The 19,761-nt window shown below is 40.0% G+C and overlaps 1 protein-coding gene across 2 annotated transcripts in view; it reads right to left on the minus strand.

The window, feature by feature from the left end:
• Nucleotides 1–19,761, minus strand: part of thada (THADA armadillo repeat containing) — a 115,647-nt gene continuing 95,886 nt past the window's right edge. For both annotated transcript variants that reach the window (XM_016663589.1, XM_007577166.2), the window contains exons 32-38: nucleotides 17,705–18,084; nucleotides 16,270–16,394; nucleotides 13,355–13,427; nucleotides 13,086–13,236; nucleotides 12,878–13,000; nucleotides 2,205–2,380; nucleotides 1–410 (exon numbers count right to left, since the gene is read on the minus strand). In XM_016663589.1, coding sequence (XP_016519075.1) covers nucleotides 87–410; nucleotides 2,205–2,380; nucleotides 12,878–13,000; nucleotides 13,086–13,236; nucleotides 13,355–13,427; nucleotides 16,270–16,394; nucleotides 17,705–18,084 — 1,352 coding nt within the window. In that variant the 3' untranslated portion in view covers nucleotides 1–86. The remainder of the gene's footprint in view (nucleotides 411–2,204; nucleotides 2,381–12,877; nucleotides 13,001–13,085; nucleotides 13,237–13,354; nucleotides 13,428–16,269; nucleotides 16,395–17,704; nucleotides 18,085–19,761) is intronic.

The raw sequence follows: 19,761 nt of genomic DNA on the forward strand, positions 1-19,761 counted from the left end.
TTAATTAAAAATCTGATTTTAATAACAAATAAAACACCTTGATTGGTGGAATAAAACATAAACCAGGTTACAAATAGTCTAAATTCTTACAGTTCTGAACCCGCTGCCTGGACCCTGTGCAGCAGATCCAGAACCAGCTCCGCCCTGCGGCGCCGCAGCGTCAGCCGTGCGAGCGCCACGGAGCAGCAGAACTGCGGCAGCGCCGGCAGGCGGTCCAGAGCCTGCTGGGAGGCGAGGAGTTTGGCCCGGGCCTGCGTCTGGATCCGACCCACCTGGTCCGGATTGACAGCCTGGTTCTGACCCAAACGGGCCAGGAGGGAGCGGAGGTGTCGGTGCAGCAGCTGCACCCACTGCAGCGGCTCGGCCCAAAGGTTCAGCTCGCCCTTCTCAAACAGGAAGTCCTCTTCATCCTGGTCACAGCAGAACGGACCAGAGTTAACCGGGCCAGACTTCAGAACCGGATTACAGATTTTATTCACTGCCTGGTTTCAGGCGATTGAGGATCAGAGCCAAAGAATAAATAAAAACTCATAACATTACAAGAAAATGTACAACTTCATACAACAATGAAGTCATAATATTATCAGGATAAAGTCGTACGACAAAAACAAGTCATACTAAGAGAATAAAATTATAATATTATTAAAAAAAAGTTAAAAATATGTATACAAATAAACTATAATGTTACCAGAATAAAGTCATCAACAAAATAAGGTGGTAATAGAAATAGGTCATACAAGAAAAACATCATAATATTTAGAGAATAAAGTTGCAATAATCAGATAAGAAAAAAAAACATTACAAGACTACAGACATAACATCCAAAATAGTCATAAAATAACCAAAATAAATTTGTAATAATACAAGAATAAAGTTCTAATAGTACCAGACAAATGTAATACAAGAATAAAGTTGTACGACAAAAAACGCCATATGACAAGAATAAAGTTAGACAAAAGTCATAATATTAACCAGCGAAGAAAAAAAAGTCAAAATACGAGATTAAAGTTTTAATACTACCAGAAAAATACTGCAATAAGAGAATAAAACATCAAAAAAGTCATAATAACCAGAGAAAAAGTTGTATTACCATAGCTTAGCCTGACTTTAGATCTTTCTGAAGCCTTACAACCATCCCAGACTGCTGCAACTAAACTCAAACCTGGGATCTGGTTCAGCTTTTATAGAAATGGTCACACTGATAATTATCTACACTTATTTTATTATAGTTAAGTAAATAACAGTTTAGAAACCTTTGGTTAAATTTAGATTTTAGGTTCTAAATTTGCTGTTCCTCTGTAAAAACCAGATAATTTTTATTATGTCCTGTTATGTAAAGCCTTAAAATGGAAACAGGGTGTACTTTCCTTTTATTATAATTGTACATTTAAACATCTTTGACCTTGACTTCTATCTTTGTGAAAAGCCCAAATAAGTGGCAGTTTGCTGGAGAGCAGAAACCTTGGTGACTAACAACCCACGACTGTTTAGTCTGCTAATGTGAGCAGAACAAAACAAGATCAACAAGCTGGAAAACTTTGATTTTCTCCTTTTTAAACATTAAACCAGCTTAATTTCACGTCAACAAAACACCATATCTGATGGAACCAGATATTATTTCCAAAGGCCTGGATAATAATTACGAGACAGAAACATGTTGTGATAAGTGAAACACATGGCTTATCACAACATAAGCATTTCATATCAGTCAATATCAATAATTATTGATTAGTTTTTTGTTTTAAATATCTAAAATTTCTACCAAACTGGTGCTGTGACATTTCCTGTTTTCTCTAGTTTTCACCTCATGTGGTCGTTTTTTATTTTTTAGCAGTTATGAGGCAAAACATGAAACTGCTGCTGCGCAAGTTACTCAACAGGTTGTTGCTAGGCAACCATAGAATGAGTGGGTTGCCAGGCAACCATATAATGAGTGGGTTACCAGGCAACTATAGAATGAGTGGGTTGCCAGGCAACCATAGAATGAGTGAGTGAGCTGATTCCACCGGCTGCAAGAGGTTGAGCGGTTAAAGTTCAGTTAATAATCTATTTTTTGAATATTAAAAATTTTATCATATGTATTATCTATTGATATTAATCACATGTCTCTCGCAATATATATTGTTATTGATTTATTGTCCAGACAAACTTTTATTTTTTTTGTCAAAAAACCAGAAACATCACCATGAAACCAAAAGTCTCACCAGACAGGAAGCTTCCTCTGCCTCGTCTTCATCGCCGTCATCCTCTTCTCCCATCAGCCACTGGGTGAGAGCGAGGAGCCCGGCTCCCAGCTGCCCCCACAGGTCAAACATCTCACACAGGAGCCCCACACCCAGGTCCAAGGCTGCTGGCGGACACAGGAACACGCCGGCAACATCTGAGGACATAACAAACGGGTTTACAGCACCTCAGGCGAAGCTGAAGACGCTGTGAAGTTAGAAAATGTTTGGTTTTTACAAACTCAAAATCATTTACTGGATGTTTTTGCTTGAAAGAGGAAAGATCAACAAGCCCCAGATCCTGGAGAATGGTTGAGTTCTGATATCTTTCCACCAGAACCAGCATTAACATCTGCTAGAACAGAAGTTCATACTTCAGATGGAACCAGTTTACTGCCTGGTTCAAATGGAAATTTTTTAAGGTATTTTCCCAGCTGATAGTCTGGTAGATTCGGTTAAACTGGGAACCAAAATGGCAACATTTGTCACATTTTCAGCTGCAGTTCGCTTTCACACGTGTCATTTGATCCACACCAGAGTTCACTTCAACCGAACCAAGACCGAGGTTTTTAGGCGGAACAAAGTTAGCTTTTTTCCGTCCGCATTAGAGTTTGATTGTACGTTCACACATCTCCAAACAAACCAGACCTTCTTGGCAAACGAACTAGAGTTCGATTAAAGCAAACTAGCCATGCTTGGGGGAAAGCCATCCTAAAGACCACCGACGTTCAGATGTCAGACGGAAAAACTCCCAAAACATCAAGATCAAACCTGAGTTCAGAGTAAACCAACATGGCCGACTAGAAAAGAAGCCATCCTGACAGTCAACGTTCATCACTTCACCTGTTAGCCATCATAATTCCTACACTTGGCTACATCATGTCGACCGAACAGCAGCTAGAAAATCTTAAGAAAAGCAAAGATTTTTCAGATCTTTGCTTTCCATTTCCAATGCCACCAGCAATCCCAGACGAACCTTCTCTTTGCGTATTATTCCACTTGTACCTTATTTAGAGTGTGGTTGTGCAGCTCATTCAGATGATTGAGTTAAATCCTCAGCAGGCCATCAAGTTCAGCACCAGCCTGTTAATGATCCATTCATATGAATCAGGCGTGTTTTAAGTGGAGAAACATGTAAAACGGGTTCCGAGAACCAGGATATGGAAACCCGGTTCTAATGTTTGCTGGTTAATAAATAAACTGTAATTAGAGAACGTCTGGGGGACCTTGACAGAAAGCTGCAGGGAAACAAAGAGCAGCCGGCGTAATGAGTCCAATCTGAACCTAACGAGCCCAAACCCACTTCCACAGCTCTGCAAGGCAGCCATTGCACTCCGATGGACGGCGAAGAAGACGAGGCATAAAACTGGGACTTGTTCTCACTGAGTCAAGCAGGGCTGACTCTGCCATCCAAACGTGGCGTTAATGTGCATGCGTGTTTTCTTTAGGACTTGGACGGCCTTCCGAGAAACAGAACTATAACTCATATAACCAGCCATCATGAGGGGTGTGTGTGAGACGATTCAAAAATACTCTGCAGTGGCGTGCAGATCATCCCCAGGATTGAGGCTTCGCTTACGACTTGATGAAGACGCTTTCCTACAGATTTCTACTGATTTGTCACAAATGCTGCATGCATTTTCACCTGCTGTGGTTCTCTTTCTCAATGCATTGTGTCAAACAGTCCAAACTAATTGAAAAACCTGTTCCAAAATCAAAATCCTTCTTAGATAATGAGATTTTAGTCTGCTCAGGTCTGTCGATAGGCTGTTTTAGGCCGTCTTATCACTTTAAATCCAAATAATCTGCTGCTGGCCACACCACCAAACTCAATGATTACACCAACATGTGAAAATGGCTCCAAACAGACACAATCATATTATACGACTGTACATCTTTGAAAAAGCAGAAGTAGAGCCTCCTGCACAACCAACAAGAACACAGCAAGTGGTTCCAGCAGCCATTGTACAGCGCGTACATCAGTAAAACCAGCTGACCAGCTCCGCTTTTGTTGCAAGGCAGCAGTTGAATGTGGATTAACAACCAGGAGATTTTTGAAATGGCTTGTTTTCCAGACACCCAAAAATATGAACTTATTGCCAAAAAAAGTGTTGTTTTTAAGTCCTTCAGCTGTTTTTAGAAGCAGTTGAGACCCAAATGGAAATATAAAAACATACAAAAAGTGAATTTTGCATAACAGATGAGCTTCAAATGAAAGGCTTTTAAAGACTGAACGGTCATATGGATACATATATATGTGGAGACGGGAGTGTGAGGAGAGGAAACAGAAGCCAGCAAAGAAACAAAGCAGCTCGCTCATACGTGTGTGTGTGTGTGTGTGTGTGTGTGTGTGTGTGCGCGCGTGCGTGCGTGTGTGTGTGCTGTTTTCCCACCACGGCCTCTCTCACCACAGCTGTCAGCCTGATAACACCACAGACTTCAAAAGGCTTTGGGAGCCACTAGCCAAAACACTAGCACTGTGGGAATTGGGGTGAGGTGGAGGTGTACGATCCTCCGCCCTCGCCACCGGCACACTAATGGTTAAAAACACACAAACAGGTCCGGGGCGGCGAGCCCAGAGAGCTTTTCATGTCTGCAGAGGGGGCGTAAAATCGGAGCAGAGCCTGAAGTCTGAGCGCGGAGGGAAAGCCGCGCTACGGCTCGTTGATTGTAGAGTATTAGAGGAGATTTAAGAGTTTAGGAGCCTGAGTGACAAATTCCTTTCTTTCCCCAGAAGCCCTGCCTCTGAAGTTCGGCCTCTGCGCTCCCCGCCTTCCCCAACGTTCAGGGATAAAACAGGAAATTTTAGCTGCGTGGTGTTTGTCATCTTCCCGACAAAGGTTTCACACATCGCTTGACTTGATTCTCCCTCCTGCAGCTCCTGCAGCCAAACGCCTCCTTTCTCAAGGGGATAGTCTTTCCCTTGGCAGCGTGTGTGTGTGTGTGTGTGTGTGTGTGTGTGTGTGTGCGGTGGAGATTCTGCTTCGATCAGATCAGTTGGTGGATGAATGGTGTTTTTAACCTCCAGGTGGTTTGTGGATTAATGTGTCAATGTTTAAAATGTGAATTTTAGATTATATTATATGCTGGATTATAATCAGAAACACAGAAGCACAGATTATTATCTTAGAGGAATTACAACACATTTAAAGTATTAATATCAAACCTGATGGACGGACGGATCTAACTTTTCTTGATGAAAAGTTCCTTTTAACTCACTTTAGTCTTATTTGCACTAGACCAAATATTTGGTCATATTTTGTGTTTTTGGTGATTAAATGTGTAAATATCAGTTATTTTAAGCTTCAACGGCGTAAAACCACAAGCGAACAGATCGATGGCTCATTGGTCAGGATACAGGTAATCTGATGATGAGTTGCTTCAATTCATTTCCTTCCTGTTGAAGCTCAAAAAGTATTTAAGAAATAATGAGAAGAAGCACCAAAGGGGTCAAAAGTACATCTTTGGTGAGTCTATTTAATGAGGAACATTTTAGTTATTTTCTGTTTTTTTCTGAATAATCTTTAAATTAGAGTCGTCTGGGTGAATGAAAACCGGATCTTTGCTGTTCGGTAATCAGCTCTGAGTCTCTGCAGCTGGATGGAGAGTCAAGTGTCCCACTGGGAGCAGGAAGTGGGGAACTGGAGGGTTTACTGGTGGCCAGTCCGGACAGTGAAATCAGAGAAACACTTCCTGCGTTTCCTCTAGGAGCTTCGTTCCTCCAGCTGCGTTTGTTTTCACCAGATCTCTGCAGGTCCGAACCGTTCCGCTCACAAGGGTCTACAGAGCATTCAGAGGAATTCAAACAACATTTTGTCCTGATAAAAACTCAAACTTTACTGTTTTTCATTGGGGGAATTTGGAAAATAATAAAAAGGATTTCATAGGGCCTTTTTTAAGATGCAATGTGATTTATGCCAACACGTTCTCCGATTAGCATCCCACAGCATGATTCTGCAACCACCATGCTTCTCCAGGGGCAATAAAATAAAGATTGTAACTGCAATATTACCAAATGTGTAAAAATTCAAGGATTATGCATAATTTTTTATAGAAATGCTGAATTTTCCAAAAATGTAATTAGTATTCAGTTCAAAATTCACCTGTAATCTATAGGACACAAGCATACACTGCAAAAATGCAAAAAAAAGTATTTTTGGTTGAGATATTTCACGTGCAAACATCTTAAGACACTTGAAATAAGACAAAACTAACTTACAAGTAACTTTTCAGTACGAGTTTATTTTAGGTAAATAATTGCTGAAAAATATTTCCACTAGCAGATTATTTGACTTATAACATTTTATAAGTGAACATAATGTATAAGCTGCCAATTCTTCATCAATATTTACGAGTTATTTACCTAAAATAAGCTCCTATGTTGCTGAAAAGTTAGTTTTGTTGAATTATTTCAAGCGTGTTAAGATATCTGCACTAGAAACTCCATTAAAAATAGTTGTTTTTGTGTTTTTTAGTGCAGAACAAACTCTGCTTTCGCCTCTCGACAAAGAAACACGCAGCAGCATCTCCTCCTCCAAAAAAGGTGAGAGCAGCAGTCTTTCTTCTTCAGACGAGCCGTCGCACCCTCAGCGCGCGCTGCAGACGCCGAGCTGGAGCCGAGACTCCAGGAAGCCAAGGTGTGAGATAGAGAAAGGTGTGAAATAAAAACACGCACTTTACAACCCCGACTTCCTCTGCTAGCTGATGGGGGAGGACGCAGTAGGCCAGAGACCAAGGGCAACAACAGCAACAGGAAACATGGCAACACAAAGTGCCAAAGCTGCTGGAGCGGCAAGCATTAGCATAAAAGTGACGGTCTGGGAAAATCCTGGAGGCTCCTGATTTGCAGCGTTTAAGCATGAGGTGAAAGGAGCGACAGGATCACATGAAAGTAAAAGGCTGACTCAGCAGGAGGCCAGCGGCCTGCAGACCGAAAACTCACCTTGATCTGCAGCCGTTCACAGCTAACAGAGACGATTTACACATCAAGGATCCGGTTCTGGAAACCCGAAGTTACATCGTCTGTGTTAGGAGCTTAAACTGAATGGAAGGAAAGAGCTGAAAGAATCAGTGAATAAAAGTTTGTATCGAACTCCTGACATTTAGGTGTTTTTGTGTTTTTTTATTTGAATTGTACTATTAAAATCTTAAAATCTTATTATTAAAACAAAGGTGACTGGTCTCTAGAAATGCTTTCACTGCAAACATGTAAAGTCTTGCCAAGGATTTTTGTCTAGTTTCTAATGCAAATATCTTTTTACACTTGAAAAAATAACTTACAAGTAACTTTTCAGCAAGATAAAGGAGCTTGTTTTAAGTGAATAATTCCCTAATATTGATGAAAAAGTTCCAGTTCCACTGGTAAATTATTTTACTCTTAAGAAATGTTCCCCATGTTATAGTGGAGATAATGATCTTTCATCAACATTAAGGTTACTTAAACAAACTATTATATCTTAGTTAAAAGTTGTAAGTTAACTTGTAAGTTAGTTTTGTCTTATTTCAAACATACCAAGATATTTTCACTAGAAACTAGACAAAAATACTTGGTGTGACTTTGTGTTTCTGCAGTGTTTTTAACATATTAACAAGAAAAACAGAAACAACACAACATTTGTGTATTTTTCCTTAAATAAAGTGAAAAAAAAATCCTAATTTGAGAACTGAATTTCAATCGAAATACTTTTTTCATGTCACATGAGTCACATGACAACTGGATGTTACTACTGGCAGAAACCACAAAGAAGAAGACAACAGGAAGTAGTTGGAGGATGATGGCGCTGCATGTTTTTTAACATCTTATCTTATGAACAAACTTGTGTGATTTTAATATTGTGCTTCTTATTTAATGGAAACATTGCAATTGTGAAGAGACAACATTTTGCAGACATTTGTAGTAGAAACTGAGCTACTTCCAGGGTCAAACAAACACTGCAACAAACCAGTCATCACTCTACCAAACATGTGACTTTATTTCAGCTGAGAAATTAAAATCTCATTGGCTTTAACAAGGGAAACATCACTCCCACTCACAAACACCACGTCTCTGTATGCCTCAGATTACAGCTGATTTGATCCAAATGTAAAGCCTGAGGCCACAAATCCCTGCTCTCTGTGTTGCTGCTTTTTAACTCTGCTCAGATGACACAAACTGAAGTTTAGCAGCTGAGAGAGCATCGTGTTAATAAAAGACTGGCTCTGTTTAATGAGCGGCTCTCCGTTGTGTCAGGTTAATAATCTGTGTCATCAAGATTAAATGAATGTTGCCGGGAAAAAAAGCATGAATGGCACTTTGTGCTGCACTGTTACGGTAATCAAAGTAGGTCACTTTGAGGGTTTGTTTGTTCACGGCTCACTGAGGCTGGTTTGTCAGCACAATGCATGAACACCAGAGATGAATGTTGTGCAAACAGTAAGCTAATGATTGTAGGAGAAAACTAAAGCTGTAGCAGATAACTGTTACTTAAAAATGTTTCAGTATGTTTGTTAAAACCGTCTCCAAGTCACGACAGTTTGTGATGAGACAAATAATCTATGAATGATCATCCTCGTGCTACGATAGCTGTCTGACGAAATGCACCAAAAACATCCAATCAGAGCAAGGAGGCAGGTCTTAGCGCGGTCAATCAACTTTGTGTACATGCTGCTAAATGTGCTAATGACAGAAAAACAACTTAATATTACAGGAAATCCGCTTATCCGCCGTCATCAGTGACCATGCTAACTAGCCTTTAGCATGGTAATCAGCCATGCATACACTGCAAAAACACAAAGTCTTACCAAGAATTTTGGTCTAGTTTCTAGTTCAAATATGTTTGAACACTTGAAATAAGGAAAATAAACTTGCAAGTAACTTTTTAGTAAAATATAGAAACTTGTTTTAAGTAAATAATTCCTTAATATTGATGAAAAAGAACTGGTTTCATTGGCAGATTATTTAACTTATAAGAAGATGTTTTTCAGTCCTTTTGTAGTTAATTTATCTGGCAACAGGACAAGAACTTTTTCATCAATATTAAGGAATTATTTACTTAAAACAAGTTTCTATATTTTACTAAAAAGTTACTTGTAAGTTTGTTTTCCTTATTTCAAGTGTTCTAAAATATTTGGATTAGAAACTAGACCAAATTGCTTGGTAAGACTTTGTGTTTTTACAGTGTTCCTGGTTTTAGTCAGATGGCCAGCAGCAGCGTTCTGGATCAGCTGCAGCTGGAGGACTGAGTTTTTAGCCAGACCAGTGAAGACACTGTTACACTAATCAATGCAACTAAAGGCAGTCAAATAGATTTTTTTGTGTATTTAACGCAGGAAAACCAATCGGTATCTTCCAAAACTGGAATCAGCAGGTCAGGCTTTTTAAAAGATTGGTGATCGGCTAAAAAAGTCAGTGAACCGCTATTTTCTCATGGGATAATCCAGCTGGTGGAGCTTCATTTCCGACGTAATTAGTCTGAAGGTATTAATGCTAAAGAGTGTGGTGGGAACCTTAAGGGGTTAAATTAGATTTCCTCTTCCTGTCCAGAACAAAATATCCGCTGTACAAAAACAGGTCAAGCTTCACAAAAGTCTGAAACACTCATAAGAAAGCTTAAATGTCTGCAATCTTCGGTTTTGGGGGGTTAAAATCCAAACTATTAAATTTCTGTTCTTTATAACCATTTGTGTATAATTGTTTGACTTTTATTTAGTATTTTCTGAGCTTGTTTGTGGATTAATTCACGCTGCTGAACAGGTTTTTTAACCATAGCTTTCCCAGTCCTCCATATCAAAGGACCAGGCTTTGCCACCTCCGTCTGAAGCTGCTAACGCCTCAGATACTCGACTCAACAACGGCAGGTCATAAACCCGACACACACACACACGCACACACACACACACACACACACACACACACACACACACACACACTGCCTTCCATGTAAAGCTACACTGCTTCACCTGAGGCGGAAAAAAAGACAGAATGAGTTGAAACAACTTCAGTATTACAGTCATAAAACATAATAGTGCAATTTCTCCCTTTAGTTCTTCACTGTGGAGCTCCAAGGTGGAACAGCACGATCAAAACGTAGATTCAGTTTTCTTTCTCGTAATGAAACGTGAAACTTTGCCTCCCACAAAGAAATAAGTGTTCTCCAAAGGAGCCGTGACTATGAATGGACGGAGGACGACGAGCCGCTCTGTAATCATGTCCATTGTGTTTTCTTCCTGTCGTAGAGAAAGGAAACTTTCCGTCCCAGTCATGGTGCTGACCTCGGTTTCTACCTGATTCTCAGCTGATAGTGGCTTATCTTCACCCTGTCTGGTCTCATTTATATAGAACATGAATAAAAACGCTTGCAGAAACATTAAACAGCAAGCCTGACAGAAGCAGGCTCTGATTTTTAAGGTAAGAACAACATTTAACCCTTAATTTAAAACATTTAATTTAGTCAACAATATATAAGAAGTAGAAATAATGATTCACTTTTAAAATAACAAAACAAAGAATGTCTCTAATTTACAGTAAAATACAGACAACTCTGAATTTTAGCTGAATTTTATCGTAAAAATACAGCAAAATTCTGGCAGCCACAGCCGTCGGTATTTTACCGTAAATTAGAGACTTTGATTTACAGTGAAGGTTACATTTTGGGGTCAAATGTCTCAGCAATAAGGAGAGGATGTGGGTCAGTCCATCTTCAAGATTTCTTCTTTTAAATGTTTGTGCAGGTCAGTCAAATATGTACCATTTTTAAACTAAAAATAATAATAATAATAATAACAATAAATTATATGAAAAGACACAACATACAGCTCAAACTTAAATGTTAACATTTGGTGATCTGTACCAGATTATAGCAGAAGCTGCTTCATATCTGGAATCTTCTGACAAATTACAAAGAAAATATGACGCTACAAATGACTTTCACACTACACAGACAAACACACAGGCTTAATCACTGGCGCAACACAACACACACCACACCCACACACACCCCACACCCATGCAGTTAATGATTACATATCTGTAGCAGATTTTTCAAGTTAGATTTGAAAAATCTCAAATAAATTCTCCAGAACATGCAGCCAGAGGCCACACAAAGTCATTCCATGGGCCACAAACGGCCCCTGAACCACACTTTGGGCCCCTCTGATCAACTGTGGAACTACATTTGAATAGGACACAAACAGGAAATTCATGGAGAGCAAAAAGCACCAAATACTGTATTTCTAACAGGCCTTTGTGATAACAACCCTGCAGCTATTTTTTATTTTGCAATTTCTTTTTATTTTGCAGTTTCATGGCAGGCTAAGTGACAACATCCAGTGGTGCAAAGACTAAAAGAGGGTGTGATTCTGCAGGGGACCTGGAGAAGTGAAGGAAAGCAGCCAAATGAGGCCAGGAAGCAGCAAGAAGGCTGTTTATGAGTCTGAACAGCAGTCAGGGTGTCAGTCCCCTCATGGAGCATCTGAGAGGCTAAACCTGGCATTAATGTGTCTGTCAGCAAGCTCCACATTATACAGTCCTTCAGTAAACAGGCCTCATACGTTCCAAACAGAGTGACACATAACCACACAAACACACTCTCTCACTTCCAAACTGCTAAACCAGAATTAGCGCCCTTCCTTCCAGGAATGCGCCCCAACCCTGAGCAGGAGGAAATGATGTCAAACTTTTTAACACCAGGATATATTTATGCCTGTTTAGATGAGTGTTTTTACATTGGAGGCGTTGGGTTATTGTTGCTGTTTTCACAGTTAACTACCGAAGCAGATTCAACGTGATGATAGGAGAAGTGATGCGTTTGTTTAGGTCAGAGGTTCCCAAACTGGGGGGCGCCCCCCAGTTTGGGAACCTCTGGTTTAGGTGATGTTCCTACATGGATTTAATGTCAGAAAACATTTCATGACTCAAACCACAGATTAAAGATTTTCTGCAGACAAAAACCTTTCAAACGCCGAACAGATGGACGGATGAATGGTTGGATGAATGGATGAATATATGAATGTTTGGATGAATGGATGAATGTTTGGATGAATGGTTGGATGAATGGTTGAATGGTTGGATGAATGGTTGTGTGAATAGATGAATGGTTGGATGAATGGATGAATAGATGAATGGTTGGATGAATAGATGAAAGGTTGGATGAATAGATGAAAGGTTGGATGAATGGTTGGATGAATGGATGAAAGGTTGGATGAATAGATGAATGGTTGGATGAATGGTTGGATGAATGGATGAATAGATGAATGGCTGGATGAATAGATGAATGGTTGGATGAATAGATGAAAGGTTGGATGAATAGATGAATGGTTGGATGAATGGTTGGATGAATGGATGAATAGATGAATGGCTGGATGAATAGATGAATGGTTGGATGAATAGATGAATGGTTGGATGAATAGATGAATGGTTGGATGAATAGAGCTTCCTGCTCATGTTTAAACTTGGTGATGATGTCATGTGTTCATTAGCATATCAGTGATGTCATCAGGCTGCATCTATTTACATCTAAACTGTATTTAATTACATTGACAGTTTTCTTCCATAAACCATACTTTCAGTCAACAAAAAGCAAAACAGTTTTTTAAATTTCCCATTTTATAAAACTGAAACTCTTGAGACAGGAAGTCTTATTTTGAAGTTGTGGGCAGCAGCCGGGATGCCAGTTTACCTGAGCTGAGCAGGTGAGCTGGCACGCAGCAGGTGAAGTCGGAGGCAGCGTCTCTCACTTCCTGGTCTTCGTCCTGCAGCAGCGTGAACAGACTGCTCCACAGCGACACGGTAGCAGCTAAACCTAACGGCAGAACAGGAAACCCAAACACTGTGAAGTTCTGGAGCCGGAAGGAAGAACCGGGTTCTGTTCTGCTGCTCTGACTCACCCAGCGGCAGCTGAGGGTTGGTCATCAGCGTGGATGAACAGGTGACCAGCACCTTGGCGACCATCAGCTTCACCTCCACCGGCTGATCTTCAGCAGAGCAGGAGCGCACCAGAGCCCCCCACTGGGCGAAACACACCACTGCCCCCGGATCCTACGTTTAAAACAAACATGAACACGGCCGCAGAAAAACCACCCAGCTGTTGAGTTTAACAAATAAATTCAGCAGCTAAATATCAGATGTTTAGGAATTACATCTCTGAGTTTTGTACCTGATGGTCAGAGCTCACCAGCGCCACCACCAGCTGGGAGGCCAGCGTTACTGCAGCACAGAGGAGCTCCACACTGAAACAGAACATCAAACGGCTCATATAATCACCAAATCTCAGCTCTGCTGCTTTATTTTATTAATTTTAATCCGATACTTTAATTTCTACACAGCAAACTGAACTCCTGGCCAAACTTTGGACATGTCGGACCAAATTTAACAAGATCAAAATACTTTGTAGGCCTAAGTTTTGTTTTTTCCCCCCAATTAAATATACTTATTAATTTAATAAGTATATTTTTATTCTTTTTTACCTTGGACTCGCTTGCCTTACATCATCAGTGGTTGGCTTTTTATGAGCAATAGATTTAAAATCAAATCGACTTGTAAACACTTTTCAAAGTCAGGACTTTTAATTAAATATACTAAAATACCTAAATTTTATTTGTTTTTTTATGCATTAGTAACAGTTGTGTATTTTTAGTCACACCTGTTGTTTCGCAGTATTTTTGTCTGTGTACTCTGGTAACCAAGCAACAACATTTCGTTGCCAAATTCAATGCTGTGTCTTTGTGCAATGACAATAAAGTAAGAGTGAGAAATGGAGTTCCACAGGGTTTTGTACTCGTTACCCTTTTTATTTTTATATAATTTCGCTCTGTGAAACTTTTAAAAAGGGTTTGTTGTTATGCTGATGATAATGTGATATTTCTCTGTAGATCTTACATTAATGAATCAGGTAACAGACTACAAGTACAACATAATGAATCACTATGTAGTGAATTGTTTTCTCTGAACAGGTTAGTACTAATTAAGACATGATAATCTTCTAGCTCAATACAATACAAAACAATTACTTATACTATTACTTGAAATCAGTTTAATTAATATTTAAGAAATAATCACAAATAAAGGTCATAGGGTCCAATTAGGGCTTCCTGCCATCCTTCACACACTAATACCTCCACTTTCTTGCCTTACTGTAAACAAAAGAAGTGTGCTGGTACTCACCACGACATTTTGAGTCACAATACCCAGAGTGCCATTTAATCACATGGCAGACAAGGACAACCGGCAACCCAATCCCATCCCTCCTGAGCTCTAATCATAACCCAGGGGCCGCGCTGGAGGGAAAGTGGATCCCTGTGTGCAGAGATTGTGGCCAGGAAAAGGCTTCACAAGGCTTTGTAATGCAATCCTTATTCAAGCCTGTATTCTCTTGTCCGGGGTGAGAAAAGTACAGCCGTGGCTTGTCAAGAAAAGGTGTGTGTGTGTGTGTGTGTGTGTGTCTGCCAGTGGACATCCAAGGGCTTACCGTCTGAGCACAGACACATGAACTGGAACACCAAGTGCCAAATGAGTTTGCGGTAAAAGACAGAGGACTCATGACTCACGACTCTTTCATAAACTGACGAAAACACTGCCTCATGCCAGGCAGGTGTGATTAGTCTTACAGCAGGATAATGGTGCAGATGAAGGCCTTTCAGAGCATAAATATCAGCTTTCATCCACAGAAACATTTCCACGCCTTGGATTTTATTTTGCAAATGCCCCCTCTGTGGCTGGAGGGACAGTAGGGTAACTACAGAGCTGCTGCCAAGCAAGCACAAAAACCCCACAGAGAGAAGCGAAGTGGTGCCCAGGTGCAGCCAGCGACCCGGTGTGTCCCCTCCTGCATGGATTCTCACTCTGAAAGCCCAAATGGTACCAGCAGATCTATGTCTGTCATCTGTCAGAGCTAGAGGCTGGGAATGGACAGCTTTGATGCTGTTTGGACAGTAAGTTAAAATAAGGAAAGGACCTGCTGTGTCCCATGCTTCTCTTTATGCTAACAGAGCCCTGTTGAGCCATGTAGAAAACTGCAAAACAGCCGAAACGCCGAATTCCTTTAAATAAAACCCCACCTGTTCAGAGAAACACTGAGTTGTGACGGCACTCATCAAAGTGTAATGCTTCTTCGATTGTTGTTTGATTTCTCTATGACTTTCTTCATAAAAATGTTTAGCTTTTATCATGTAAGGCTCTTTGAACTGCCTTCCTGCTGAAATGTGATATACAAATAAACTTAATTGATTGATTGTATTCATTTAACTATCAGTAGTTTGACTGACTTGTTTCAATAAAGTAGAAAGTCTGACATTGTTTCCTGTTTACAGGGCTTTTAAGTTTATTAATTAAAACTTGATTTTAGTTTAGGCTGTATTTTCCCTACTAATCTGGATTAATCTGAATTCATAGCAACCACCAACCTCTCTTTTCAAAATATTTAAACCGATTTACAGCAGTTTTTCTTTAACCAATAGCTCTATTTTGGATCTGATGAATATCTAGATGACAGAAGTATCCAATCTTTCATAATATTTACAGTTCTGCCTCATGACTGCACAGGATTCCCAAAACTGAAAGTTATAAATTATAAATTATATTGCCTTGGGATCATGTGACAGAGTTGTGCTTTACTTGTGTTGATACATTTCAGGGCTGCATTTGATACTTACAATGACAAGATTATAAAGAATGAGAAATGGAGTTCCACAGGGTTCTGTACTTGTTACCCTTTTATTTTTTATGTAATTTCACTTTTAGAAAACATGAAGTTTCTGTTATGCTGATGATATTCAGATTTATTTATTTATCCATTAAGCCTACATTATTGACTCTGACATTTCACAAGCTTCAGGTTTCTCTGTCTACCTGCAGGCCATATATTGTTTAAACTGCAGAGATTTATTAAAATCATCTTTGCAAACTGTTCTCAGAGACACTTAAAAGATCAGCAGGATAAATGTAGCTCAATGTGTCTTCTCCATTTCACAGATCAGTTTTAAGCTACTGAATTTAACAGATTAATAATAAACTTTGGGCTGAACGAGACAAATTCAGACACTCTTATGGTCAGAACAGAGGATTTTTACCAACCTGTGAGTAAAGTTCTCAGCCAGAGTAAGTAGGTGGATCAGAACCTCCTCCTGGGACAAAGTCTTTGCTCCGTCCTTCCACAAGAGCTCACTGCTGGAGCCCAACACACACAACACCTGCAGGACCTGAGAGGACCAGAGGGAGGAAGAGAAAGTCAGCCAGATGCCCTTTTTTCCAGCTCTAGCTATTTTAGTTTCGTCTTTCTGCTGAGCTAACATTCCTGCAGCATTCTGGAGTGCAGACCTGGAAAGAGAGAGGTTAACTCACGGTGGAAGTATTTGCAGGTCATTCCCACTAAATGAGCTAAAAAGCAAACCTACAAAGAGAAGTATTGTTTCCATCGGTGTTTTTATGTGTATTTTGAAGTGTCACTTTATAAAATGTTGATGGAAATGGAAAATTCAAAATAATTTCCCCAATTTCATGCTTGCCTAAGGTCGGTTTTGGCTCTTCTGAGAAAAAGGAAACGTTAAAGGGGAGATGGAAACACATTCTGCAGAATAAATTCCAACATAGCGAATTTTCCCATCCAATGGTGGGTCCAAACCTCCATTAAGGAGGGGAGCTGTCACTCCCCAGAGTGGCCAAGGAGAAGCACTCTAGGCTGGGATGGGAGTGGTGGAACACTTACATCCACTGGTGTGTCTGTGCCTTACCAGAGGCATAAAGCTCTATGTTTGGAGGTTTCTCTTAAATGTGTGGCCCATGTCAGGACAACATGGCTAAAAGACAAATCACAACATGGCTGAAAAACGCATCACAATACAAGAGTTTCATATCAAAAATTATTGATTAGTTTTCTGTTTTAAATATCTGAAATACCACCAAACTGGTGGCATGACGTTTCCTCTTTTATCCAGTTTTATCTCCATGGAATTGTTTTTTATTTTTAGCTAAGTTATGAGCCATAGTGGCAAAACCTTAAACTGCTGCTGCGCCAGTTACTCAACAGGCTGTTGCTAGGTAACCAAAGAGTGAGTGAGTTGCTAGGTAACCAAAGAGTGAGTTGTTAGGTAACCAAAGAGTGAGTTGTTAGGTAACCAAAGAGTGAGTTGTTAGGTAACCAAAGAGTGAGTGAGTTGCTAGGTAACCAAAGACTTACCTGGCAAATTAGCTGTTGCCACCCATGAATTCTGGATTTAGCCACTCAAGTCCAGCGAAATTATTGAATATTCTCTCAAATGTAATATCTATTGATATTGATCACATGTCTATCACTATCTATATTGTCATTAATTCATTGTCCAACCATGAGAAACATGAAAATCTGACACAGAAAACATGCCTAAATTGTATTTTTCTTTTTTCTTTTTGAGAAAAAAGAGAAAAAAGATTCTAAAAGTTCACTCAAAATTCACACGGTAAATGAATGGGAACATAGCTACAGTCACACCAGAAACACACTTGTGCTTTTGTGTGAATGTGTGCGTCTCACCTTTGCTAAACACTGCTGGTGTCGCTCATGAACGGCCATGTTGGTCAGGTCGGCTACGGTGGTCTCACTGAGCCACAGAGGCCTTCTCTTGGCTTCGTCCCCCTCCTCTTCATGCAGCTTCCTCAGGACACTCTCCAATGCTAGCTCCCTCACCTCATAAAGCGGGCTACGCAGCAGACTGTCCAGAAGCTGCTGTCTCTGCTCGGCGCCTCTCCACAGGTCAGGACAGTCCACACTCGCACTGAGGCCCACCTGGGCGAGGCTGAGCAGGTACTGCGTGCTGCCGGGGCCAAGCGGAGCCGAGGAAGAGTCGGAGGTCAACAGTTCAGAGGCCATGAGGATGGACAGTGCCGTCTGACGAAGAGCGCTGACCTCTGAATCTGAGAAGCACAAAACGGTCGACGTTAGCCAACAATGAAGGTGACAGGTTTGGGATAAATTCAAAGTAGCAGATAAATGCACTTGTGACAAGTGAGGAAGATAAAACATCAGTTTCAGATGAGCTTGATAGCGACATGAAGGTATAAAGATTTATCTTTATCCATTTTAAGATTTGGTTTAAGGGTTTTCCGCTAGCAGCTGAACTAGCATCTATAGGCTGCTGCTGCAAAACATAAAGATCAATTTTCCCCACTCTCTATTTGATTTTGCCACCATCCATTAAAGAATTATTTCCAATAAACTGAATTAACAGAGGTCTCTTTGTTCTTCAATACTGGAAAGTGAACACCTGAGCCAGGGCTTACATTAGTGTCTTTACATTTGAAGACTATATTTGTATTCTTCCTTTCAGTTGTGTCTTTCATGGACATAGTAATTTATGGCGTTATTACTGGTTTTATGTTTGTGAACTTCAAGGTTTATTGCAGTAGAAAGTACAAGTGGCTCAGTGCTTGTTCAGTTTCATATTTTATGAACAGTCACTTATGGTGTTACCACTTGTAAACTATTCATGTTTTTTATGTTAAAAGTATGCCTGGTTCAGTCTTTCTTCAGTTTTGTTTTGTTATGGACGGTGTAACTAGTGGCATTATCTTTGTGAACATGGTTTGTGTTGTAGAAAGTACTACTGGTTCAGTGCTTCTTTTTCATGTGTGTATTTTATGGACAGTAATTTATGGTGTTACTTCTGGTATTATCTTTATTAACTATGTTTTTTTACCATTGAAAGTACATCTTGTTCAGTGTTTTCCCCCTAGTTCTAACACTTTTTAGACTTATCTATTAGTGGTTTTATTGATGGTATTGTTTTTGTGAACTCTCCATGTTTTTGGCCATAGAAAGTACACCTAGCTCAGTGTAATTTATTTCAGTTGTGTCTGTTATGGACAGTCTTTTGGAAGTTTTCTGTGTGTTTTTTTGACACAGAAAGTACACCATTCTGTTTATTTTCACAGCTGAATCACTTTTACAGACATTTATGGTGTTACTACTAATATTGTCTCTCTGAACTCTTCTGTGTTTTTTAACCATGGAAAGTGCCCCCAACTCATTGCTTATGTTATTAACCACGTCTTTTTCCTAGAAGTAGTCATGGATAAACCTTTACTCCTTTTTGCATGCATCCATCCATCGTCATATTTTGCAATTATACTTTAAAAATTGGCCAAACCTGAACTATAAACATTGAACATTTGCACCAGGATATTTCTTTCACTGGGTTTTACATATAAATTATATTTATTTAAATTTGGTCCAACATTTCTGACCAAAGAAAACAACAAAATCACAAAGTAAGACAAGTTTGTGAGGTAAACCACAGACCAACTCGAGAGAGTCTTCTGCTCTTTTCTATTTGTTTATAGGAAAGGTCCAGAGTTGTTCCAACCCTGGCACCTGTGATCACACACTCAAGATGTCCACACACACTTGAGTGTGCACTTCCATTAAGTATATTCCAGTGGCAAGTCAGCTAAGGAGAAACTTAATGCCGAACTAAAGCTTCACCCCACCCTGCAGAATGTCTTCAGGACTGCAGAAACCCGGGTTTAACAGCCAACTCAATTAGTTTAAACATGCCAACACACACACACACACACACACACACACACACACAC

Source organism: Poecilia formosa, unplaced genomic scaffold, assembly GCF_000485575.1.
Source record: "Poecilia formosa unplaced genomic scaffold, Poecilia_formosa-5.1.2 Scaffold430, whole genome shotgun sequence".
Taxonomy (NCBI): Eukaryota; Metazoa; Chordata; class Actinopteri; order Cyprinodontiformes; family Poeciliidae; genus Poecilia; species Poecilia formosa.